The 27,596-nt window shown below is 35.5% G+C and overlaps 3 protein-coding genes across 3 annotated transcripts; 1 reads left to right on the forward strand and 2 right to left on the reverse strand.

Moving 5' to 3' along the window:
- Positions 1-1,044: 1,044 nt before the first annotated feature.
- On the reverse strand, positions 1,045-9,202 carry LOC145902001 (uncharacterized). Its single transcript, XM_082989835.1, has 20 exons — positions 9,090-9,202; positions 8,222-8,315; positions 8,024-8,149; positions 7,336-7,407; positions 7,166-7,258; positions 6,988-7,107; positions 6,632-6,856; positions 6,203-6,407; positions 5,948-6,134; positions 5,564-5,676; positions 5,449-5,499; positions 5,173-5,373; positions 4,499-4,532; positions 4,350-4,434; positions 4,096-4,284; positions 3,829-3,920; positions 3,598-3,757; positions 3,300-3,459; positions 3,066-3,239; positions 1,045-2,536 (listed from the first exon to the last, which is right to left on the reverse strand). The coding sequence occupies exons 1-20, from the start codon at positions 9,107-9,109 to the stop codon at positions 2,385-2,387; spliced, it is 2,553 nt and encodes an 850-aa protein (XP_082845961.1). The 5' UTR covers positions 9,110-9,202; the 3' UTR covers positions 1,045-2,384.
- Positions 9,203-15,101: 5,899 nt separating this feature from the next.
- Positions 15,102-19,329, reverse strand: LOC145902931 (uncharacterized). Its single transcript, XM_082991020.1, has 14 exons — positions 19,309-19,329; positions 18,803-18,937; positions 18,636-18,740; positions 18,359-18,477; positions 18,172-18,278; positions 17,996-18,103; positions 17,688-17,822; positions 17,039-17,146; positions 16,848-16,979; positions 15,881-15,956; positions 15,670-15,827; positions 15,443-15,613; positions 15,258-15,384; positions 15,102-15,171 (listed from the first exon to the last, which is right to left on the reverse strand). Exons 1-14 carry the CDS (start codon positions 19,327-19,329, stop codon positions 15,102-15,104), a joined length of 1,572 nt encoding a protein of 523 aa, XP_082847146.1.
- A 4,404-nt stretch (positions 19,330-23,733) lies between these two features.
- Positions 23,734-26,992, forward strand: LOC145903272 (small integral membrane protein 14-like). Its single transcript, XM_082991340.1, has 3 exons — positions 23,734-23,894; positions 24,295-24,437; positions 25,799-26,992. Exons 1-3 carry the CDS (start codon positions 23,771-23,773, stop codon positions 25,847-25,849), a joined length of 318 nt encoding a protein of 105 aa, XP_082847466.1. The 5' UTR covers positions 23,734-23,770; the 3' UTR covers positions 25,850-26,992.
- The last annotated feature ends 604 nt before the right edge of the window (positions 26,993-27,596 follow it).

The following is a 27,596-nucleotide window of genomic DNA, read 5'->3' on the forward strand; positions in this document are numbered from 1 at the left end:
TCGACAAAACTTTTTTTCTAGTCAACAAACTTCAAACTCAAGCGATGATTTTCACATAATTTGCATAAAATGGCATGTACTTTCTAAATATTAAAGAACCCGGGACAGAACCTGCCCTATATAGCTTGTAAATGAATGAAAGCAAGCATGTGATATGACATAACATTTCATTCGAGACCACATACCAGTATTCTTATTGAAGTCAGCCAGAAATGCCTTTCTTGTCTTCTGTTACTATGCATCAGATGATGTCAAAATACAATCCGTAGTAATGCTTGCGTGTCAATATTACAGTTTAACGAGCACATTGGCAATTGGTGCAAATTTAAGCCCGTTTTGAAATGATTTAGTGTAAAGATTTAGCGTTTCTTGTCCAAAGGCATTTGCAGAAAACTGAATCGCAAAAAAAGCAGACTGGTTTGCGATTTAATGTTGTAGCGTCTCGTATTGGTCGTTAGTAATTGCCTGAAGTAACCGCATTTTGTTTAAAGTCACCGCCAATTTATTCAGACTGTCGTCACATTCTCGTCCATGTTGTAATGTTATGTTAACAACCTGATCACCACATAAATACTGAGGCTTTGAAATACTCTGTATACAGTACGAATGAATCATTGCGGATTTTTGGTTACGTTAATCGGTGAGACAATTTGTATGCTGTGAGATAGTTTAGCTGGCAAATACGTTGTCAAGAGATCTAGGCCTACATATATTTGAAACGGTAGGAAACAGAGAACAATTTCGTATACAGCCAATTTTTATTTTTTTTGAAATCGGACTGTTATTATATGAAGGTTCGGTTTTTGTCGCTTTACTAGGGTGGAGTTGCTCTGAGTCAGAGAGCGCATTTGTAATATTAAGGCAATTGATCGAACGCTTCAATATAAGCCCGTTTACATGTGCGATCGGAAGCGAATCGGATTGGCCGGAGGTGAGACGAATTGAAACATCCCAAACCAATCCATAATTCGCATGTGGTTACATGTGAGGTTTGGTAATTTTTTATTGACTAAAAAATGTGGTAAAATAAACAAACATATAAAAAAGCGAAATTCTCTTGAACGTTTGCGACGGAATCGAAGCATGTCGTTTGCGACGGAATCGAAGAAAAAAAACAAGAATTAAACCAAAAAGATTAAGTGTGCCGGAATCCATTACACTGCATGCAATGTGGACGGTCTATACCTAAAACAACTTTTAAAACATTTGTCAAGCATATTTTAATGTTCATCATTTATCTAATGCAATGTGACAAACTTAAACAATACGCACACCTAAATCCCTTCGCATTCTTCTGTTCTCCAAGTGGATTGAATGCGAAGCCAATTCAATACACCTCCTTCGAACGGATTGAGCGCGAGAGCGATTGAACGCTCCGTCGCTCCTCTTGCGCAAAAAAACGGGAAGCGCATTCGAATTATCCATGCTATGTTTATAAATACAAATTTTACCGGATAAATGTGTTGGTGGTCTCCTGTTGTTGTTTACCCTGGCTACACACTCTCGACGGCCCAGCGTAAAACTATGCTATACCTATTGTATTGTCGAAACTTCTTTTGTAACGCTAATTAAGGCAGTTCTTCTGTGGTTAGATTTTACCAAACATTGATTTTGCAAACTTCCTTCATATGTTGCGAAACAATAGATTATTTCTTGTACGTGAAGCACAACATACAATGATTTTTCTACCGGTGCATACTAAACCTGTAAAAGTTACAACGAAATATCCTATAAATTGGGTACATAATTAGCACAGCAAAATTAATGTGCATTGTTTTTCACACACCATAAATTGCTAATATCATGCTCACACTTGCTTTCACTGCCGAAATTTGTAGTAACCAAAATAAAATTTCGTATAGACCCTATAGCAGTGGGCAAACTTCAACTCAAAGGTCCAGTGAAAATTAAAAAAATGGCAGGGCTAATATACCATGCCCATGTTAGTATAGAGTGAACAAAGAGTTTACACACTACACTTTATAATTTAACCTACTATGTCTATATGCTGTAACTGGAATGAATAAAAAACATCCAATAAAATTTATACCAACACGATACAGACCAGATTAAAAGACCCAAAGGGTCAGATTTGACCCGCAAGCTGTAGTTTGCTCAAGTCTGCTTTATAGTGACCAGAGTAAACTACATTACATTTGTTTAAATAACGAACTAATTCTAACATATTTTTGAATAACATTCAACTATTATCACAAACAAATTTTTCGAACCTATTCAAATTGACAATGTACAAGCATTTTTTTACAAATGTTATCAAAGTAGATTGTTTGTGGTCAAAGAAGAACAAAAAATATTTCTTTAACATTAAAACTAGTGTGCTTAATTTTCAGAATAAGTTAAACGTTGCATAAATTAGCCAGGCATTATTCATTTCTTTCAGCAAGCACTTTTTTAATGTTTTTTAGTGTTTTGTGTTTTATTCTGTTTCCATGGGAAAGCCTTATCTTTCGAATCTCCTTATTTTTGTTTACAAACTTTAGCAGCTCCTTTCCACCTTTTTCTGTGATTCCATTGTCTAAAAATAATATTTTGATGTAGAACATAGTAAATGAAAAACATAAAAAATAGTTTAGTGCGAAAAAGACAAATTGTATTTGAATGCGTTATTCAAACATTTTGCAACCTCATTGCTCGTCGAACCTGAGAAATTTTTTTCAATTGTGATTGAAACACTAACATCCCAGATAAGTCAGGGAAAGCGTGACTTGGCAACCCAAAATTGAAGTGAAGAAGTATTTTATTTAAAAATGCCCCAAACTGCTTATAACAAGTGCAAATAATGTCTATGCTGTATTCCTTATGTGGACTGATGGTTTAACATAAACACAGCAGAAATATGCCATCCTTAGTCATATAATATTGAAGGTAGTTAAACATGGTGACCAGAAAAATGTAATTTTTTTACACAAAAAATCCCAGAACCTAAATTCTGAGATATGTTTGTACTCAAAAATATTAAAATCTACATACATTTATTGTTTCAATCTGTAAAAATGTGCTGACATTGATGTCATACAATTAACAGTTGAACATCAATTACTTACCACACAAATTTAATTCTTCCAGGTTGGATTTTGTGCTGTTTAACGCGCACAGGTGACCCACTCCTTGATCTCCAAACTGATTGTGTGCCAGAAACAACTTTTTCAACTTTGTATTTTTACCAGAAAATATTCCTTGCCACAGAGGTAACACTCCAGTGCTAGTCAAAAAGTTTCCTAAACATCAACAAACATTTCAAAGATAGATTTGTTCCAACTGTACAGTAATGAACATACCATTTAACTGTAATACTGTAAGTGATGGATTAGTTATCAAAAAGTCTGCAACAGCTTTGACTCCACGGGCACCTAGTCTGATTTTATTGAGTGACAGATTTGTCAATGGAAACTCTTTCATTGAACCTGATAATTCAAGTTCCACATCACCACCATGACCCTAAATAAAGACATGAACAATGGTACATCTTTCCACAAATATCATATTCGCAGTTGACATCAAATGTATATTTAAAAAGTAAAATTTTCCAAAAAATTGAATATACGTTTAACAATAGATTTAACTAACTGTTTTTACCTCAGAGTGTAATTCAGCAGTTGATTCACTAATTACATCTTTAACAAGGTGTTGAACAACTTGCTGTTCGTTTCTTCTGAAGACTCGTTGTTCATGCAAAGAACTCAGTCCAGTTAATAATGTTTCCACATCATTATCTGTCAGAGGATTTTCATCTAAACTGAATGGAATTACAATTATCAGACAAGTCAAACGTGGTGTAAAAATTAAAAACTATAAATGTACACTTACATGAAATTTGATATTTCATGTTTTTTAAAAACTTCCAAAAGTAAGTTCATTGCAGCACTTCCACATAAATTGCTTTGTTTGATATCAAGTTTCTAACAAATTACCAATATAACTTTAGGGAGTTATATAATTTCTAATTAATTACCAATATAACTTTAAAGGGGTTATATAATAAAACAATACTTACATAATATAACCAAAAATATTTTTTAAAGGGGTACAAATGTAGCTGATACACAAAAAGCTCTCCAGAAGAATATCAAATACCTTTATTGTAACTCGGCAATGAAGAAGGGCAGCAAAGATGTCAAGAAATTTTTCACAAGACAGGGAAAGGTTGTTTAATATAATTGAATGTACTGAATGGTGGACCAAATGTTCTCTCAGGGCTTTACAAAGCTCTGCACACTGATCATCACTAATTTTGATGTTGGTTATTGAAATTTCATTTTCATTCTGTAATTCCATAAATTAGTTCTGAGCACAAATTAAAATTTAAACTGGGGATTAATTTATCTTACTTTCAGCAAGTCTTCTATAGTACCAATTTTATAATTGGGAGGATTGGTCTCTTCCAAGTTATCATCTGTTTCTGTGTTGCTGTAACTGATATATAAAAAAAATATAAATTGAGCAAACTCAAGTACCCTATGAATAAAATACCCCATACCTGGAAGTAGAAGAGTTGGAAGTTTTACTGGAGGCTGAAAAAAACAAAAACACTTCAATAGGTAATAAATGTCATGTTTTATACAGGGTATTACAGAGCCATCTAAGTTATAAACCCAGGTTTTAAAACTAACAGGTTGTTGATTTCAAAAATGCAATATGTTTCATTCATCTAACAGAGTTATTAAGAAATTTCATTGTTTGCAGTATACCGAAACATATCACAAGTTCTTAATATGTTGCCATGGTATTTTTCCTATTTTTTGTCCACACTATTTTCCCAGGAAAAACTTAAAGCTGTAGCAAGAGATCTGAATCTTACTAAATAAACTTCTTCCGGAAATGACATGTCTATTTTTTCCCAAGAAAATTAAGTTATATATCGGGTACAAAGCACTTGCTTGAACAGAATTAGCTTGGTATAATGCAGGAAAATATATATGTGGCTCTGTTTGTGGACATCAGTTAATTAGTTCACTTAGAAATCGATTTTTTTGAAATGGTCATTACATTTAAAAACAAATATGTGGTCTTTGGAGGATTGAGAGTTGAAACCTGAACTACAACATGGATGCCAATATGCTGAAACATTTCAGTCCCAACCAGCAACTACTTTGAATAAAATTAGCATCAATAAACGATTACAAATGGATGTATTTTGAAAAAAACTAAAACCTTGGTCTGGTTCGGGGTTTCCTACAGTTGTTGGTCTGCTATTTTGAGGTTTCGGGGAAGAAGACCGATGTCCATTGTTAACATTGGATTTGATTTTGTGATCATTTTTTTTGTTTTCAATTTCACTTGCTGTCAAGCTGGTGACACTGCTCACAGAAGAGGAATCTTCCTCACTTGAAGAAAAACTGCTGGAATAATTCCCTGAAAAGACAGCATTCCCCCATTAAACATATATTATGCTTATATTGTCAATATTAAGGCACCATGTCAACATACCATTCACTTCACCACCTTGTGGTATAGCATTTGATCCATCTGACGAGCTACCTAACCAAAATTTTCATTTTTGTTCAGGGTTAAGAAGTATTATAAACAGATAAAACAAGGATACTTTTGACAATGTTTCTTCTGCGTTTTCGAAGTGGAGTTGTTGATTTCTTAGCCTGTTTTCTGGAAATATCCCCTTGCTCAACGGTGTTCAGCTTCCCTTGAGAGACCAAGCACCTTATAACAGTAGTTTGTTTTGTTTAATAAAACAATTTGCAGCATAAATTGTCATTGCAATGAAATTTATGTCCAGATAGGTTGCAATTATATGTAGTTTTGTTTGTTATTAAGTGTCTTCTGCATAACTTGAATAGAAAACAAATCTTTTGTGTACACACACTGTGTCGGCCTATAAGGTCTCATCAGTGCGTGTACACACCCTGTCTGCAGCTTTCCAATATTATGGCTTTTTTTGCACAAATCTTTTGTGTTGTCGCCCAAGACTTACTTGTAGCAGGGATGAGCACCAAGTACTTTAATAAACCCAAAATAACTTGATTTGGATCCAAGTTTGTATCCTGTTTTATGCTTATATTCACAACATGTACTTAGTCTTTCAGCTTGGATGCCATTTAGGTAAAATGTGAGCGAAAAAGGAAAGCCACGGTGCCTTTGTGACATGATAGTAAATGTTTCTGTGCAAAATAATAAATAATATAAAAACCATCTAAATGATAATTCACTGCTTGAAACGTTAAAATACCTCCAGGCAAAACTCTGCCATTATAAACACATAGATTTTCTCCGCCACAGTGTTGCTGGTATATGGAAATGTCATCTCTAGGGTCCTCTTTTTCACAATCTAGTTGTACAATTTGACCCAAATATTTAAATGTAATCAAGCATTTTGAACGAGGTTGATTGCGGTGAATCATTGGAGGTTCAGGCCGATGAAGTTTACGTGAATGCTAAATAGAAAATAAGTGTATTTGTTTATAAACCCTTTACCCCCTGGAAAAGGCATGTAGAAATTAGAGCACAACAATTTATAATTTATGACTGGTGCAAATAAACTCAACATTATGTGAAGGTTTGTCTCCTTCCAGACTTCTTCGCAACTAATTTTGTGAGTTGCGAAATCAAATTCTACCTTTACAGAGTCTGCCACAATTAAGGAACAAGGTGCACTTACAACAACTGATTTTAGTCCAGAAGTCTGATGACTACTTGCCATAGATTTGCTAACATGTCTATGCTTTTGCCTCTTTTTAGCTGATTTTGGTAGAGTCTTTTTTGGGGGGGAAAGGGCTTGACGTGAAGCAGGGTCCAAAACTGGGACATTATAAGGGCTTACACCACTTCCCAAATCATAGTTTCCCAAATTCAGTGTAAATGAACGAAGAGCTTCTTGATCAAGCTGCAAAAAAATATTTTCACAATTTGTCAAACAAAAACTAATATCAACGAAACGTCCCCATGTTTTATCCCCTAGACAATTGCTAAATGTGTGGCAATGAGCACAGTTTTGAATAAACAAAAACTTGAAACCTGAGCCAAGTGCTGGTTGTCAATTTCCACATTGGGATATGGAGTTTTGACTCTTGACGATCGAGTGTTATAGGGTGCGTTGTCTGGAACAAATGGATCTGAAGCACCAAGAGGTCCTGGCTACAAAATTAGGCAAATTTTAAAATTTTGCAAAAGTAAATACTAGCCTGTATGTCACCATAGTGTCTTTTTTATCGGTTGTTTCCTTTTGTCTGCTTCTTGGTGTTAACAAAGGTAAGATATCTTCATCACCACGCAGTGCTCTGTCTGCCTGTAAACGTAAAATTGACAAACAAAAAATGTGTTTTATCACCATATAATTTATTTGCATTCAAGTAAAATGCTCACCCTCACACGTCTAACTCTTTCAATTTTTCCAATTTCTTCAAGTTGCTTTTTTACTTTCATCTGTCTGTGGCGCTAAATACATATTTACTTGGTCCTAACTGGAATGCATAAACTTTTTGCAATTAAACAAAGAAAATAACATTCTTTTGATTTTATACTTTCCAAATATGGCCACTGCACAAGATACATTATTACTTTACACCAGGGCTTCTCAACCTTTTCTGCTCATGAGCCGATTTAACTAGTTACAGTTTATTGTGACACTTATGATTTTATGACAGTATTATTTAGACACTATACTGACACAATCAATTGTAATAAAATGAACTTAAAATCTCACAGGAGATTTATACTTTTGAAAATAGTAACCAAATGTTGTAGTTTTGTGCGATTTTGAATCTTATAAACTGTCAAACATGTATAATTGTTTTCTCCGTAAGGTTGCACCTAGTTTGGTGCCCAACGGATGACGGTGATTGTATAGTCACCACAAAGTGGAAGTCTTTGCTTGGCCGTTTGGTCAGCAAAGTCGTCTTATAGTCACACCAGCTGCACTGATGAGACCTTTTAGGTCGAAACAGTGGCCATCTGTCTGCAGCTTATACACAATGTATAATTGTATTCACACCTTACTCACACAGGTTACACAGAACAAAAGTTTTTACCATGTAACTATATTAAATGTTACCTCCATGTCCAATGCTTTGTGGACAATAGCTTGTGCCAATAAATCTCTAACATGACGCTGGTGCTCTTTTCTTGCATTATTTAAACGAAAAACTTTTTCAGACACAATTTCTCCTTTTCTTGTTACCTAAAGAAAAACAAATGACAAAAAAACACATCCTAATGCAAGCATTTTCAAGTATTGCAAGCAGTTTCATACCAGACCACTTTTGATGAGATGTTTTTTCATCCGACTATTGCCAAAATATGATGTCAAATTTGGATCAGAAAGACTTTCATAGCTGGCCAAGGGGCTACATGCAAAGAACAAATGTATTAGTACATATCCTTATAATCATAATCTTAATACCAAAGCATTGACATATTTGTATAGCTTGGCAACATACTAAAAAAAGTTATGCAAGTCTTGACTTTAGAGAGAAAACAAGGTATTTTTTTCTCCAGAAAAACTTGTGTTTTGACCACAAGAAAGTCTCCAGCCAACTAGTATGTGTACTGTGCAAGCAATCAACTATTGTTGTTTTAGCACAATTTATAATGTACCCAATCAGAATAGCTAGCCTAAAAATGATCAAGATAAACGCAGGAAGTAGTACAGTGTGTATATATCTATATATCAATAAATAGTCTGAAACAACTCTAGATATACATAGGGACACATGTTATTGGTCATGGCAAATATACAAGTCTTTTATAAAAATAAAGACAATAATGTTTTTTTATAGTGAGCTATAGAAAGGGCCACTGTCTTAATCAATAGATCTCATCAGTGCAGCTATGGTATCAGTGCACTATACAATTGCAAGTATGTTTTCCATTCCATGTTGATATATATGTTGAGTAAGCATGTTTTTAAATCCTTCACGCACAAACTTAAAACCCTGGACAACCATTGATTTATATTCTTTTGACCAAAAGTTATTGTCGTGCATTTAGCACTGTTTTATATTGTATGTAAATAAAAGGTAGGGCCTATAGGACAACGGCAGCAGGATGCCAAGATCCCAAAAGTATCTGCAATATACATATATTTACAAATTAGAATCATACTAAATATACTATCTTACCCTGGATCAATGTGGCTCATGTCTATAGTCCTAAAGTCTTGTTGTTTGTATTACAAATTTTGTCGTTATTCAGCTGTTGTTATGCACTACAAACTGAAACATATTTTTACACTGTAAATAAAAAAATAAGTAATTTTTTAAACTCGTAACATTATAAGTCGTGTTTGACCCAAAATGGTTTATGTGTACAGTTTGAAACTTCGCAACTAGTATTGAAACAATTGAAAGTCAAAAAAACGAAAATAGCGTCAGTTCAGAATGATCTTCCATTGTTCCATTTTTGTGTTGCTATGGCTACCAATGGCATAGAAATTAACCGTTTCTTTGTTCACAGGATTATTTGTTTCCTTTGCCGTAGTACCGGTATGAGGCAGACTTTCACTACTAAATGAAATCCCGATAATTCTAATCCAATTTCGAGGCGGTGCAGCGCCCCAGGACCAACATCAATCCAAGAGGCCATATATAGCAAAATGGGGCCCTACGAACACCATGGTTTGCTTTAAAACTAAGGAATTACAATCTTTGACATAAAGTTCTTGAAATAAATCGTCTTGAAGTTTTGTGCGGTGACCTAAAATGTTCAATAATTTCAAAAATTTCGAAGGGTTAACACAACGTTATTATGGTATTTGAAGTTGTTGCGTTTAACGCGTGTTCTTCTATAGACTCCGTATATCCAACACCAATCAGGTAAACAATCTTTTATTAAGATGGCTGAAAAGTACGGCAGCAGTCCAAATGAAACCACCAGTAGAATGGAATCGTGTGGAATCACCACAGAATGGGTGGATTCACCTCCACGTCCCCCACCCTCCTTTCAGCACAAGCAAATGCAATTCATATATATAGTGGCACTCGTCAAAGGCGCCCGCAAGGCATGTCAGGGCGGACCAGCAAGTTACAATATCTGGTAACTAACGCATGAGAACGACCATATTTCGATTACATGATTCTTGTACTTACATAAGTTTAAAATACACGTTGAAATAACGACAAACACCCTGTGTGCGCGTATATAAAATAAGGACTCAGCTGTATATATGGCCTTCAAAAAGTAATTGGCTCATATCTCGTACAAGTAAAATCAGCATATAAAAAGAGCTGGCCTGGCAAAAGCAATAAAAAAATGTAATAAGTCCGTTATCCTCATAGCCAATATTGGAATAATGCTGTGGTAAAAGCACGTCACGTCATACAGGTAGTGAACCTCAGAAAATAATGGGCTTACGCGAGTTATTCGTCCTCTCGTAAAATATATACGCTACAAGAAATTGTCATGAAAGAGTAGACGAGGACTATGTTTGTGGCACTAGTGTGGTAAAAAAATGTTTGTTTCGGAAATATAGCACCAACAAATGTCATAAACATAAAAATTAGTAGTTTAGTTCCAGTGAATTCATGTCACAAAAGAATGTGTGCCGAAAACTTCATACGCGAGTTAAGTAAATTATCAGTTTCATGCCTAAACTAGCCATAAACCCTAACTAAAAATATGCAAGGATTTTTTTCCTAAAGGACGCATATTGGTATTTCTATGAAAATTAGTTTTGGTGTTGGGAAATGCCCACCGTATAGACCTGTGTCACAATGCAAAGTCATGCATCACCAAGCAAAGCTGTGACGCAATTAAGTTAAATTTACGGTTGAATGAGCGCACATGTGCGCGCTGTTGTCATGGCGAATTTTAGGGTGTTTGGGGCAGTTTTAGTGGGGTTTTGGGCTACTCCAATTAGGTAGTAACTTGCTGGTGGGTGCTGCTGAAAATTATGTTGAAAATGGAGCAAAAAAATCAGGCTGTATTTGTGGAAAAATGAATCGTTTAAGTGTTCAATCATTTGTGATTTTATGAAAGATCCATTTCATATCTACAAAGTTTGATCGAAATTAGTCTCCGAAAAAATGGTTTAGCCACCCCCCTAGGGCCATTTGCCCCCCTGGTTACTCAGTATTTTGGTTAAAAGAGCAACAAAAAATGGAACTGGATTTTGCAGAAAAATGAATCGTTCAACCACCCACTCATTTGCATTTTTTGTAAGTTCCAACTCTTCTCCATGCGATGGCATCAAATTTAGTTGCTGAAAAAGTGTCAAAGCCCTCCCCCAAGGGCTGGGTATACCCCCCTGTTGGTCATATGATCTTCCAGGAGGCCCAACAAGTCCTTGCTCTGTACAGTCTCATCCAGGAGCAAATTTTTATTTTCAACTTTGTAGAATTTTAGGTCCCTATGTAAGTCACAAGACCCATCAACGGTCATTGGGAAACAAGCGGAACAGTCGCAAGATGCATTACAGCCGAGGGCCTTGAACACAGGATTTCTCCAATCTAATACCCATATAGGTCCTAAAGGGCAAAAGTAATGTTGTGTGTGTATATCTGCGACCTTGCTCAGCGCTATTCATTTGCGTCAGGCCCTTAGCTACGCCACCTCAGTGAAGGTTTTCTATAAGCAGACAAATGTTAGGGTAGGTTCCACACTTCACCATTAATTAACGTCAAACGTATGCCCAAAAAAATCAACTTATGTTTTGGTGACAAGATTTATGTCAAACTAAGGCTACATTTTCAACAAGAACACAATATGGGGCAATTATATAATGACATAACCACGAAGGACAGGCGTATTACTTTTGTTTACAAAAATTTATCAAAACATGCCTTGCAGCAGTTCAGCTTGAAAAACGTACTAGAAAAAGTGAAAAATTACAGTACCGGATCAAGTAGGAGTGGTATAGGCGAGGTCCTCCATTGATGATTTTGTTTTTCGAATAGTGAGTTTTCTCAACGATTCGCCAATGCAATTATTTGTGCTTTGTTTCATTTTTCCAAATTATTATGCTTTATTCAGCAATTATTATGCTTTGATTTATTTTTTGCTTTCTTGCATTTTCTTTTCTGTGTCTTGTAAGGTTTGATCCTCACCAGCAAACCGTTGTATCCGAATAAACAGTTTATTATCAGGCTATGGGAATAAATCCCAAGCCGGCGAATAGCTTGTAGAGTCTCAGTAATAATAGCAGTGTAACAGAAATACGATAGAACAAGTAGAATCGAATGGAATGAATTTACAGGCACACTGGGCTTTATGAAGCTCTCCATACTGAGAGCTGATTGGTCAATAATGTCACGTGATACCACGAACCGCTCGAAGTAATATAATACAAGAACACAAACTACTGGATGTTGTCAGCCAGCACACATCGAAGTTATGTGTGTGTGAACCAGGTATAGGTGATTCACGTGTGTTTCGTATTATCTGGGACGCATTGAAATGGTTAGTTTGATGCAAGAGTGAGAATCATGTGAGAATATTTTATATGGTAAACGAGAACATTCGATGGGTAAATCATTTGGGTCACATTATGGGATAATGCAATACTTGTGCAACGCTGCACACTTTTAACATTACGCAAAATAAACATTGGTTTCTGTGACGTATGTTACAAATACTTCCCCCCAGATTTGCAGGTGATGAATATAACATCACTTGGCCTCTAAAAGACGTCATTATCGCAGGAAAAACGTGTCGGTGATACGGCTACGGGTAATACGAATAAAAACATGCACAATATCAAACTAAGTTGTCCTCCTGGGTCCGTTGAAATGTTGGACGGACCGTCATCAATGCGAAAAAAGTTATGTAGTTTTCAGGGGGCGAATTATGAACACAAGCGTGAAAATAATGGTTCTGGTATATACAGGAAGTCGGTAAAACGTTAAAATGCGAATTACAACATGGTTTTCGGCGCGTTTAAAGAGCGATCGTCGCTGAAATTGTTTGTTTATTGTACCTCTGAGAGATTGTCCACGGGACTCCGTTGCTCCTCTGGTTGTATGTTAGGTCGTGAGTGCCTCCAAATGGCGTTCCATTTTTTTGAAGTTTTCCTCACTCGGGGCACCACTGTAAGGTTTGATCCTCACCAGCAAACCGTTGTATCCGAATAAACAGTTTATTATCAGGCTATGGGAATAAATCCCAAGTTGCCAAAAGTTGCCGAATAAATTCGGCCGAATAAACCAAAACTACTTTTGTTATCCATCTCTTTAAAATCGCAATAAATTTAAACAAAACATGTGCTGGAATGCATCTGATCCTATCATACAACCTTTTATTGGCACTTAAAAAATGCAGTACCAACTGCTTAAAGTGGATTTCGATGACAATTAACAAATAAAACACATTAGTACAGTTTGATCTATGATTCTCAACTATACTAAAATTTGCGTACCAGTGTTGCATGCAGTAAAAAAGTTTCGGTTTCGGCCGAATTTCGCAAAAATATTCGGCCGAAACCGAATAATTATAAAAACCTTGGTTTCGGCCGAATAAATTCGGCAAACTGAACTTTCGGTGCATCCCTACTTTCCATCATGTTTGTCGTTTTCTATCAATAGCATAAAAGAACAACCTAAATTCGCAGGTCAACTTTATGTAAGTGATTACAAAGCAGCCTTCCCTTGTGGACATCTTGCCTGGTGCTAATGAGATCCTGTCCGCTATCACACTGTCAGGCAGCTGGAAAGGCATAATGTCGAGTGACACTGAACCTGTATGGACAACCACCTGTATAGTTGTCGTCATGGGTTTGAACGACCCTCTGGACTTGTAGGTAGACTGGTTAAGCCTGGTCACACATACATGGGCAATAACGAAGTGCGGCAGTTAAATGGCCCATTGGCATTACTATACAGTTGTAACAACCGGGTCATCAAATTTCCAAAGACTGCAATGTTGTGACATAAATATGACACAAACACATGTTTGGCAATGAGAAGGAGAGATTTGGGGATCTGCCATTGGCAAATTGCGATCACTGTGGCAGGGAGAAGATATATAATAATCAACCTGTGTTGAATAGGGTGCGTTCAAAACTAAAATTTGTACAAGGAAACGCTAGAACAACCGAAACAAGAACACCTTCAATTAGGCAAAAAGAGTAACAAGTGAGGAAAGTGTGACAGAAACGTGTGAACAATAATCGTGCAACTCCTGGTCGCAGGAATTATTCTGCACGCCTACGAATTACATAATACTGTCGGCCATGATCGAAACGCGTCTTAATCACGAATTAATAGCGAACGCAATGCTGATGAACATGCACGTTCATCATTAATTCGCTCTTTCCAGGGTTATGTGAGGGAAAACACCTGACCTATTCAGTTCAGAATGATAAATAGATGAATGCAAGGGCGGGTCGAAAAAAACACATCAACGGGCGTAAAGAAAATCATAATTTAGGAAACATAAAACATGGCATTTATATTTCTTTCCTTACTGTGTCTTTCCAGGCAAAATTGTAGGTTTCCCTCCCATATTTCTTCCTTCAGACAGCAGGTTTTCTTAAACTGTGTGCTGCGGAAAGGGCCCAAGGTGTTTTTTGTCTAACAATATTTTAGAAAAATGTTTCGTCTTACGTTATTTAAAATATGAGAATAAAAATGACAGGGCTTGTATATTGTCACTGCAATCGGATTTTCCTCTACTACACTAATTAGGATAAAGCCGTGGATATGTGGCTGGGCGCGTGTTGACATTTCAGCTCCCGGAGAAGAAAGTTAAGAAGCACTACTCAAATAGCTGCATTTTATTTGGTTCATGATGAACACTATTTCTGAAAATAATGCAGGCTAAAAACCACAATCAAACAACTTAATGTGCATGGTTCCTAATGTTAACAGGGTAAAACGTATGCAGTTGAAGACATACGTTTGCCATTCCGCCTGCCCTATCCATTCACCCTGGCAACAATTGTGTTCAAAATGGGTTGAACCATACAACTGATTGAGTAACATTCTACTTTGCGGCTAGGAAAAATTCTCTGCAATAGTCAAGAAGGCTAAAATTCTTACACCTGCATTTTACTAATCAATAAGCCTGTTTGATATTGTGGACTAAGTTAAACATACACAAAAGTTATTTATTGCTGCAAGGAAACAGCAAACCTTGGAATGGTGGGTGTATTGCAAAGAAAAACATATTGCAAATAAGGAACTGCCTGTTTGTACATTTCCTTAAAGAATAGATATGGAATCACTGGTTAACTGCATTACTTTAGTCATCTGTTGTCTGCACATCCATGGCCTGTAAAGCAATATTTTTGAAAACAATACAAACCTGTTCATACAATTAACACATAATGCTGGTATACAGTGATGAGTTTCTCTTACCCATGTGTTATTAGCCATGAACTAAAGATGATTAGGACTGCAGCCATCATGACACTTAAAACAATAAATGATAAAAGTGTTGGGGACATATTTTTTGATTGGAAAGAACTTGTTCTGTTTTCAACATCTGCATGTAAACATAAAATGGTTAGTGTCAAAAGTTTGAAACCTAACACTTTTCCTACCAATACAAATGGGCATTTTATTTGACCATGTCTGGTTTCTTTGACAGGTCAAGTTTTCAGAACCCTGCAATCGATATCCTTCTGCACAGAAAAACATTAAAGTGGAACCAAAAGCCCAGGACAAATCTTGAGAAATGTATGGAATTCCTGGATTAGGGCATAATTGGTTTTCTGAAAAAGTATAATACCAGACAAAAAGTGCAATACTTATGTCAGTTGCAACAAACCATGTTCACAGTTGTTTCCAGTGAAACCACTTTGGCACTTGCAATAATATTTATTTTCGGTGTAAATACAATTCCCTCCATTTTCGCACAAAAACTTGCCACATATTGTTTCCAAAAAAGCGCATGAAATGTTGTTGTTTTCATTTTTGCATTCACACCTGACAGAAAACTCACTTTGTAAAAAACAAAATACTTTAAGCTACATGTGTACCTGTAAGAGCTCCTCCTCTCATCCCAGTTACAAACTTCATTTTTCTTGCATGGTTTAGAAATGCATGGGTCTACCACTAAACATAGAAAATGTTGTGCAATGTAATGTAATAATTTAATTATTAGTTGATTTTGCTTGCTGTATGCTAGATAGAGGCAGATTCAATACTGGTTGAGTGTCTTTTCGATAACATTTAATAATTCCTGACGATAATTCATATGATTAAGTGTCAATAAGAAATTCTATATGTTTAATTTATTTTAACCTAATTCTTGCCTTGCTTTATTATAGACACTGATGATGCTTTTAACAAAGCAAAATATATTTGTCTAATTTAACAAGACTGACAGATTTCAGCCTGAAACGAAAGTTTCTAGGATAGTGAACATATTTAAAATAAGGAAGAGAGAGTTAAATATTTGTTGCATGTGAACAAATAATTAATTGTCCTCATCTTTTCTGCCCAAGCTCAGCAACCTAGAATTTTTCATTCTCTTATTGAACACAGAATAAACCACATGACACAAGAAGAGGTTATTTCATAATTTGGGGTCATTCATAAATACACAAAGCAAAACTATGCACAACAAAAAATGTCCAATCAGACAGTTTTTTTGCTGAAGTATGTGAAATAATGAGTAAAAAAATGGATTGGAATTATGAAATGTAAATAAAAATGCGTTTTTGCAAGTTTTACAATGACTACTTGGTAAACCAATATCACTACACCAATGTTATTAAAAATGTTGTTGCCACACTTGTCAAAGCTATTGTGCTGTTAATTGGCTAAACAGTATACTAACAAAAATACACACACACTACACAACACACACAATTTGTTTTGTTTTTCTCTCATTACCTCACTAATATTATGCAAAAATGTCTCAAAAACTTAGTTTCAGCAAGCTTTTGTTAAAGTCCAAGCTGGTGCACACATAACTTAATGTATGTATAAAATTGTCATTACCTTCATCACAAATTTGACCTGTCCACCCTGAGCTGCATACACATTCATATGAATCTGTGCGATCAATACATGAACCTCCATTTTGACAAGGATGTTTTGAACAGTCTTCTACTTCCTTATCACATACTTTACCTTGGATAAATATGTCATGGTTTGTTTGTATATCAGACAATACAGAAAATAAAAAAAACCTGAAAATCCAATTGGGCATATGCAACCAAAACCCAATCTTTGGGGAGTCCATTCACAAGTTGAGGAGCCAAAACACGGATTACTGTCACATGGATTGCTACGAATGTCTGTAAAAAGGCTTAACTTGAATATCCACGATTTTAAATTACATACCTACTGTACATAAATAATGCACTGCCAAGACAAACAATAAAGGCCAAATAATTGATAAAAGCTGTTTCGAATGTATCCACAATCATTGTCAATGCGAAAGTTATTTGGGCTATATCTTGAAGGATTATAAGGTATGTTCCTAAATGCAGTGCCATTTTTAAATAAACATCTCATTAATTGTGTTAATAGAGAAAATGATATTTTTATTGCTATCCTGTTTTCAGACAGAAACTGAAGATGCCAATAGGCAAAATTAATATTTCTTTGATAAAGATCTTATACTGGTATGATCGTTTTTTACTCCTTTTGGAGCTCTGGGAATCTTATTAATTGTGTTAATCTAATTTTTGGAACTGTTGTTCAGCTGTCAAAAAGTAATAAAAGAAAATGAACTATGGCATAGAAAATTAAAAAAGGAGAATGGCATGGGCATTGATAAAAAAAAAAACACAAAGCCACCAAAATTCGATATTCACTAGTTAAAAAAACAAGCACCATATTCGCATGTACTTCCACTCCAAAATTCTGGACACAAACAAAAATAACCACTCTTCTTTAATTCTGTGCAAGTTCCACCATTTTTGCATGGATAAGAAGAACATTCATCAATATCAACATCACAGTCCGTTCCTGAATTTATAGTATTTTTATACTTCAAAACAAAGCAACAAACATTCAGTTTGTCACAGTGCATAATTAATTTTATTTCAGAAATTTTATAATTTAATCCAGAAAATATGCAAACATGCAGATAACTGTTAAAACAAGTTCGAATGTTTTGTTACTCCAATTCATTGGTGTACCTGTATATCCATCAAAGCAAATGCAACGATAATCGACCATGTTTTCATCAACCGTACACTCTCCTTCACTGCATGTATTGTGCGCACAAGCATCAAAGTTCAAAAAAGCTAAAAGAAACAAATATAGTTCTATATTGTTGCAAAAAATGAGTTGTTTATGATAAAAATATTTTTACAAGTATATGTAATCATAACTCCTCTATAGTTTCCTGAATGATCAGAATGAAACAAAATTTTTAGATAGCTCCCCAATCCTTTTATTACTCCTTCAGGTGCTTTCCATCTGAAACAAGTCCATTGTAATTTCTTGTCCAAAATAAAACCCCACAAATTTGATAAAATATTGAAAAAAGCCATTCCTACCCACAATATTGCTGTTCGCCAATTGAAGATATGGTAATATTCAAATAATCGTAACAAATTGTTTTGTTTGACAGTTTGTTTAGTGGAGCATTCTCGACAATCATGTCCCATATCTTAACCTAAACATATGATAGCGTTCTCATTTCTGAGCTATAAATGCTGAAACATTATCATGGGACATTTTTCTGGAACTAACTATGCTTTGAACAAGGTTTATATGACTAATGCAAGCAACTTTATTGAATAACTTTTGTCAAAGTTTGCCTATTTTACTCACCACAAACAAAGTTCTATCACTTGATGAATTTTTGTACCAAACACAAGAAAGATTTTCGGAATATGTTTGATTTATTTCTTCATTTGATTTTGGGTAATTTGGTGTCTGAACAAGAGTAAGTCAAGAGTTACGTTTAGAAAAGAAATAAGCAGAAAAGAAGCACTAACCGACACAAGACCTTTAGCCTCATCCAAATATCCTCCACACTCGTCGTATGTTGCCAGCTTTTCACCAACCTTTTCTTCCTGGCCTAAAAATAAGGATATAAGGCTACCTGCATTTAGTTTATGCAAAAAGGTCAACTAGCATTCTAATGAACTATATCTACTGGTCACGGACGTTTTGGCAATGACAGTTACAGCATAGATTTGTGGTTACAGTTAACAATATTGGAAATATACTAAAAATTACTTAAGTACAACGTTTTCTATGATAATTACTATCAAACTTTTTTTTTAGGTAAAATAATCAAAAAACACCAAACTAACGAGCAACATTTTAAACCAGCCAAACGCAAGTGGGCTAACAGTGATAATTCGGCCAAATTTGGCAACCCGGCAAATTATGTAAAGGAGTCAGGCCCTACGAAAAGGGGGTGCAGTCGGTGAGTGGCAGCACGGTAAAATCAGTCAAATTGTGGCCTGTGAATAGCATAGAGCAGGGTTTCCCAAACTTTTTTGGCTGCAGACCGCATTTTGTAAACCTGTTTTTTTTCAGACCCCCTGTCTTACGTCACATCATTTTGCAACGTAATTAGCGTTGAAAACACTACAAACAATAACGAATATCAAAATAGCGATAAGTGTGAATTCTTTAGAAATTGTAAACAACTTTGAAATCGTAAGATACAACAATAGTGTAAGAACCATTCAAAAGTGGAGTAATTGTACAATGTACGTATTGTAAAGCTTACGAAACCAATCCAGTTATGAATTACTGCAGTGATTACCGCTTACGGCCTTACGCACTGTATAAAACGTACTAATTGTTTTTTGAGGTATCATTACAGACCTCCTTGTAGTGACTGTAGTCGTAGCGGACCCAAGAAAACCATTGCTTGCTTATACCCAAGAGTGTATCTTAAAAGTCTGGTTGTCTATCTTAAAGCCTGGGCTGCTGGGTTCCTCCTATAATTTCATGTGATCTCCAAAAAAGATTTCTATCGTAAGTCGTATTTTTGCCCTGAAGGGAGTACACTACGATGCTACACGACATTTCGGCGGGAAGCGTCATAAATATAGCCTACAGTTGGTATACAGCAGGAGCGCACAACCTGCAGCCGTACGGCCTCATGTGGCGTAAGATACTTTTACACTCACAAAGTTTTTTTTCCAAACTTCATCCACATATAAGCCTATGTAACATATAAATCTATGCGAATATTAACACTACGATTTCGTGGAGTATTTCAAGATGAATTTACAAACAAAAATAACAGATGGTGACCCTGTTTACACCTAATCATTAAAATTCGCACAGATTTCTGTTTTTTGCACAGACTTATACGTGGATCAAGTTTGGAAAAAACTTTGTGACCCGGTGTATGAAATTGGTCAGTATTTGTTATAAAACAATATAAGATCATGTATTTTTAGGCAAGAAAAATATTAAACACGACATTTCAGTACACTTTTAGTCATAAGTAAATGCGAAGTCAGTATTTCTGTGTGATGCGGCCGGCATTAGTAAAAATGTTGTGCGCCCCTGGTATATAGCTTCTGTTCAAGGCTAAGGGTGGTAGGCTTAATTTAGTCCGCGCTTAACTCCCAAACCCCGGCTATGTAAGCCGAGCTCAAAGTTAAGCGGGGTCTCTGCATACCACCCTAAAAATACCAATCATAACAGACAGCTTCGTGTAAAGCTGCAGATGTACAGAAACTCCTGATACGGTTTGTCGTCCGTTTGGATGAAGCATGGACCAAGTATTTTACTTAGTATTTTATTGTGGTTGATTTCCAAGTTAAACGGCACACAGGGTTGCCAGACTCTTTTTGCCAAAAACGCTCATGTGTTTTACACCAGCCTAAAAGGGTAATTGTTTGCAAAAGGCAGGCCCCCAAAATACCCAATTTTAATTCCATTTACCCATGCTCACGGGTGTCTGCACTCTTCCCACAAACGCATAAAAAAACAAGACCGGAAACAGAAAACTAAGACCCGTTGCAAGGTAGTAACATGATTCTGACGTAGTATTTCGCTAATTATTCAATTTGTGGTGTTTGAAATAGAGCCGATGTGGAATATGTATCACGTAATTATTGAACTAACTATAAATTTATAACACGCCCAAATGCACCCATACATCAAGCCCTTCAAAAGCACACAAAATTGGCGGAAAAGGCGCCCTGCAGGTAGGAAATGCACCCTCGTTTCGCCATATATCAAAGCAAGTCAAAAACAATATGTGAATTTGTATTGCGGTTAACTCGAATAAATTTAAATGTAAGACTCTTCTCCAGTTTCCGCTTAAAGTCAAAAACAAGACAAAACAACTGAACTCACATAAACAAATAGATAAAGTGCTGGTGAAAACTAAAAATCCAAAGAAAAGTGCACCGTCACGCATTTCTACATATTTGTCAAATGTACGAAATACTCTGAATCCTCATTGTTTTGGATACAACCACTCCTGTTGACCAATATACCAGCCTTGAGTGCAAATGTTGACCAATTGTTCGCATAACTGTCGTGTTATGCGCCGTTCATGACACTTCAGCCCCTATGACGAAGTAGGTGTAAGTGGTAACCAACAACGACGCAAACAATGCTTTCAACTGAGCCATATGGAAATTGCTGCCAAAACAATTGTTGCTAGTAAAACAATTGACAAGTCGACTAAAATTCATTGGCAAATTACGTGAAGTTGTCCAAACTCTTTTTACATTTTTGAACACCACTGTCTGGTTATATCATGAACGTAAATTCCTGTATTCGCAAAAAAATGTTTTTGATTTTGACAGTATCGACTTGAATATAACTTGAAAGTAAAACATCACTTTATTAAGTTTGTATGTGAACATAATTTTTTCCGGATACACCAGGGTTGCGATTTAAAACTCATAATGACGCATTAATAGCGATTTTAGGCCCTATACACTATAGGAGATGGCCAACCAAACCCCGATCAGGTAAGACAAGCTTAATGCACCAAAAGAAAAAACAAATTGTTTGCACCACACTGCCAGATAAATCTCATTTTAATGCAAATCACAATACATTTTAGGTACTTTTGTTATTTGTTTAGATCCTGCTTTTTTAACACTCAAAATTAAAAATTATTGCTTTTTGTCAGGAGAAGATTTTGGAAAATATAATCTTATGTAATGAACTCCAATCGTCACTGCTCAAATATATATTTTGGCCCTTTGGAAAAAAATTTGGTGACAGGTTTGCGCGGAAATAGCCAAGGGCATCTAAAGGAAAGTGCAATTGATATATCTGTTTTTATCAATTCTCAACTATTTTATAGAAAAGCACCTCCACGAAAAACGAGTCGATTTCAACCAAATCCAACAAGTATTTGTCTGAACATCAACCGATATTAATTGCACTTTAGCGCTGTTGGCGGCAAACAACTCACTAGGCCACTGTTTCTTAACCTTTTTTGGATCACGAACCCCTAAAACATTCTTTGAAAAGCCATGGACCCCTTTGCAAGAAACACATTGCAAATGTCGAAAAATTAAAATTCGTGGACAGTGCAACCTTATGGACAGAGGAAAATACGTGGATTTTCGGAATAATTGTATTTCGTTTCATGGACCCCTTAATGCATTTTCTCGGACCCCTTGGGGGTTCATGGACCCCAGGTTAAGAACCCCTGCATTAGGCGTACAATTGCACGTTACTACCAAGGACACATAGTTTAAATCTGGCTCGACTATGAGGGTCTTATAAAAAAACTTCTATGTTGGTATTGGTTTATATGCTAACCCTTTTTTAAACAATGTTTATTGTTTATCCAACATTCTGACGTAACAAAAAAATTCGAATGGAAATTTCAATCAATGGAAAGACAAGCGAACACAATTTCAGAAGTGACCTTCAATTTTCTGCTAGGACCCCCACCAATCACAACTATCTCGATCTATCATAACCACGCGAAAAGGTCCGAGTCAACCTTCCACGGTTATGGAACCCTAACCCTGGAAGTCTGTGGCGCTAAAAATTACACAAGTCCTTTCGCGTGATTACGATCGACCAAGGTGGGTGTGTTGATGGGGTCGCAGATGAAAAGTAAAAGTTACTTTGCGCTGAAATATTGTGAAATGTCGCTTACTCGCAAAGGCCTGTCTTTCGATTAACTTAAATTTCGACTTGAACTTGCTTGTAACGATCGAATATTAAACAAACAAAGGTTCGTCATTGCTTCAAAGATTTATAATTTTATATGTTTGTTAAAGGACCTACCCTTGTTGTGTGCGCTCAATTTAGCATTGTGCAATATCTCCTTTATTGTCAACTTTTTCGATGGCGCTTACAAGGTTTGAACCGTCAGTGCGCACTAAACGAGATATAGCAGTTATCGGATTTAATGGCAACCAATGACCCGTCAATAGAATAACCGACCCCAATTGATCTGACACAAAAGGCTGTGCGCCATATTCCCCCAGTTCAGTTCAGACGTGCCCTGGGCTACATTTGATGCAAGTTAGTTGTTGATAAATATGTCGCTGCTTTTAACTCATCATCAAGCTGTAACTGTATACTGTGTAGTTTGTAGTTCGGCACAAGTGTAATTTTGCGTCGGAGGGAAGAACCGATTGTCCAAACCAAGGCACTTGTAGGTTTCTAAACAGATGTTGTCAATATTCAGCATACACAAGGCTGCATGTTTTTTTCGCGATATGCAATTATGTTCAGTGGTGCTTGACGGAATATCTGATATTTACATTTTTTATTTTGTAAAAGTGACAATGGTGAAAGTATTTGGTTACGTAGTAGTTCGGCGTTGGTAAGGTTTTGGTGAAACATATAATGTTAAATTTTATTTTCTACCAACAATTCCGATTTTCTTGAAGGTGGTTTCGAAAACAACCACATGTTTATGATCATTAATTTGCTGTACATAACATCTTTGACCAACTGTTTTAGTTTTTTTGCATTAGTAACAATAATAATAACCATATGATATAATGTCTGGAGGAAATTTTGATCCATGTGAATGTGTGTGCAACAGCCAAAGGGCAATTCAGAGACTACTATCAGTACTTAGAACATCACAACAGCACTGTACAGAAACTGAATGCTTTTCAGAGCGTAAGTTGCCCTTTAGCACATATTTTGTAAAGCTTTGTTTTTGTAATTTTTTATTGTATTTTTTTAAGAATAAACTTTTGATGATGAGTATTTATTTCAAAACAAATGTTTCTAGAACATGTGGTAAGGATTTATGTAAAATCAAACCACAAATGCTATAGCAATGTAGTGGAATTGTAGTATGAACTTATAAATCACTTTGCAAGCCATAAATAGTGACATTGCCTGCAGAAGGTGAAGACCAGCTGGTTAAATTTTTTGATGGCATACTAATATTTTTTCAGTTTCCCAGTGCTTTTTGACTTCCGCCTATACCTATGTATAGGCCTATGTAAACAATGGCAATGTAAATTTGTCTGGTTTGACATTATACTGTATAAAACTAGCGTTTTTATTGCAGTTCCATCAAACCAGGGTGCTCCACAGGACCAGCAATGGATTATGATGCTTGCATCACTAATATGGATTTCTGTCATCATTGTTTTGTTTTTAACAAGACCAGCATCCTTGCGTGGACAAACTAAGCATAGTGGAGGGCATAATGTGAGATTTTGTGGATCAAAAAAGCCTATATATATATAATATACCTAGTGTCTGAGGTTCAATGACACAATTAGATAGTTTGTCGGCGTGTCAGGTCCGTTTATTGTCTCCGCCAAATTGTTAAACATGACTAAAATCATTCTGGTTTCTCATGATGATATGTATTAGCTAGACTAAACAATGATCCACTTTGTATTACATGGAAAAGTGCTGATACATCATTTGTGTTGGTTTCACATCCCTTGACATCTAGTGAATCGCCATCTAAAGCAACCTTTAGTAACAAGATTTTGGGAAATTTTTTTTCCTTATTGCTACATTGCTACAAACAGTAGTTGATTCCCACTGCAAATTGCCAGTACTGTCAGAAATGTTTAAAAAAAATAAATAATTTTCCCTAAATACAGTACCAGGACAGCATACATGTTGAATAAATGATTTGCGCATATCTGCAACCATAGGCCTGGAGTTTTGCACATCAACAGGGGTGCTGCGAAAAAAATACTAACGTCAGAAGGTCGTTTGCATGCCAAAGATAAAGTTATAGCATCGTCCAAACAACTTTTTTGGCCGAAAAAACTGGATGAAACATAGTTTTCATGACCAACTCGACAGTCGATTTTCTCTACACAAACGACAAAATCTTTCTTCTTAACGTTCCTCTCCAACATGATTTCGCTTGTGTTGCGTAATTGTGGATTGCGAATACGAAACTGCATGTTAAAGACCTTTGTGAGTGTAATCAGAAAATAAATGCGCCTTCATTTTTGCTTTAGCATAAGAAAACTTTCTAAAAGTGCATTGTTTTAATTTTTATAAGTCAGTCCGGCAGCCTAAAATTAGTTCACAACCCACTACTTGCAACCCCCTGGTTTAAGCTAAGTAACTTCTAATGCAGTTGGCATTTGTTTTTCTATGTTTGGTTGCGTTTTTTGACAATAACATGATCATAGCATTTAATATCTTAAGGTACTTAAACCAGTGGTTCTAAACTAAGTGATTTGCATGTTCAAAGAACAAGACAACATTGGTCTCATTGCATCTACAGTATCATATTAAATTTGGAAACCACAAAAATTCTATCAATAACACAGAAGTGTTTCATGCTCTTTCATGACATGGCATGATCGCCCCAATGTGCAAGTCCTTGTATGGTGATCACAGCTATCGTATCGAGATCAGTAGGTTTGCTGACATAGCCACCAAGGCATTGTATCCTGACAAGTCAGAGCAAGTCAAAAGTGGCTGATATAGCTTGGCTGCTATGCCAGCGAACCTAATGATTCTATCAATTACTATGTGCTTTGTACGCATACTGAAAATAATTTTTGATTGATTATGATTTTACTAATTTTTTTTAGGATCATCCGAATGGCAGACACCCACCACCAGATCAACCACCTGTACAATAAATTTATGTACCTTGTACATAATATACAGTTACATTATGGTGCACTTATACCTATTATTGTATATATTTCGTGCAATATGAGTAGAACAAACTTGCATGGATTGTCACTTTAGTACACATTAAAGCTTTTAATTACAATAAGTTAAGAATCTTGTATTCTTATATATTCTAATAGTTTTGCTAAACTTGCAATCCACTATGTATAAGCCTTAAAAATTAGACAAGTGTTTTTTGTAGTGAGCTACATGTGAAACTACAAATCAACATCTATTTCACAAACCGGCACATAAATTTCTGATATGGTAAAAAATTATGCTTATATTGGGCTTTTTCCAGCCCTGGCCTGTATATGTATTACCTTTTTGGAAAAACTAAAAAGTTGTTCAATTGCCTTTCAGCAAAAACGTATGATAAATACAAGTACTTAATCATTGTATATTTTGATAATATAATTTTTTCAGTTTTGAGATATGTACAGCAGAACATTTGTTATGCAACAACAAGGTTGTTTTAATTCAGATCTTTGAGATGAAAATATATTGACAATCTTCTGACAGAATTTGATAAACAAAATTTTCATGCTTTTTGTGCGACATACCGTTGTTAGAAGACATAACCCCTAAACTGAAGTGCAAAACTATTTTTGTTTTGTTAAATTATAGTAATAATTCTCGAGATATGAGCTATTAATATGTGGCCACTTGATAGGGCTGTTTTTGTGGCAAAGATTTTTAGGTTTCATTGTTTTTGGGAGCATGGAGGTAAGTGAATTGTGTTTTCCTACACTTTAAGGGCCAAGGTATTCAGAATCGATGTCAAGCAAAAATAAAGGGATTAAAACTTGCATTTAAAAATTTGTTCACTTTTTGCTTTACACTAACTCCATTTTTACAAAACCTCTAAATTTCCATTTGATATTGCAATTACTGAGCTATTTCTTTAAAAGAACAAAATGTCAGAAAGTTTATTTTTCTATTTTATTAATACATATTTTTGTATTATGTATATATTTTTTTGTGGGGCACAAACTGTTTTCATGTGTGCATTGCTCATTCATTTCACATACTGGTGCACAACTTAGATAAATTAACCAACATTGATTTAAAAAGTGTTATTTTTCTGAACACCATCACCAAGTTAAATACAAAGCTGATTATAAGGTAATAATGACATTTTAATTAGTAAGCAAGTGAACATTTCATTGTCAACAATAATTTATAAACATACTAGTACTACAAGTTGTACAAAAACGTAGAATTGTATAATTTGAGAACATAGTAGGAAAGATGTAGAGATATTAATGTGCTGTACAAAATAAGGATAATGTTTTTTTTTTAATGATTACTTTTTATTAATATGAAAAAATGCAATCACAGCACATGGATAAGGGAAGTGAAAAAAGCAAAACATACATAATCGAATTGTTCGCCATAGAGACATTGTCCTTCGCCACATAATCTATAAATCAAAAATAAGTTGCGAAAATCGTTACTTATTTGATCCTGATACAGAAACTTTTTTTGTCAAAGTTTGCCTGCTGCAGCATGAGCACAAGTCCATTGTTGTACAGTATTTTTTCCATTATTCCTACTGTCTCAACAATAGATTTAAACTGATTTCAAATCTCACAACTTTGAAAAAAGTCTATGAGAAATACAAAAATGGCCTGTGTTTTTTTTTGTTGGGTGTGTTTGGCCTGCTTGTGATGAAGGTTGCACGCCCCTGATGTGGAGGATCTGGTTAAAAAA

The sequence above is a fragment of the Ascidia mentula genome, chromosome 5, assembly GCF_947561715.1.
Source record: "Ascidia mentula chromosome 5, kaAscMent1.1, whole genome shotgun sequence".
NCBI classification, from domain to species: domain Eukaryota; kingdom Metazoa; phylum Chordata; class Ascidiacea; order Phlebobranchia; family Ascidiidae; genus Ascidia; species Ascidia mentula.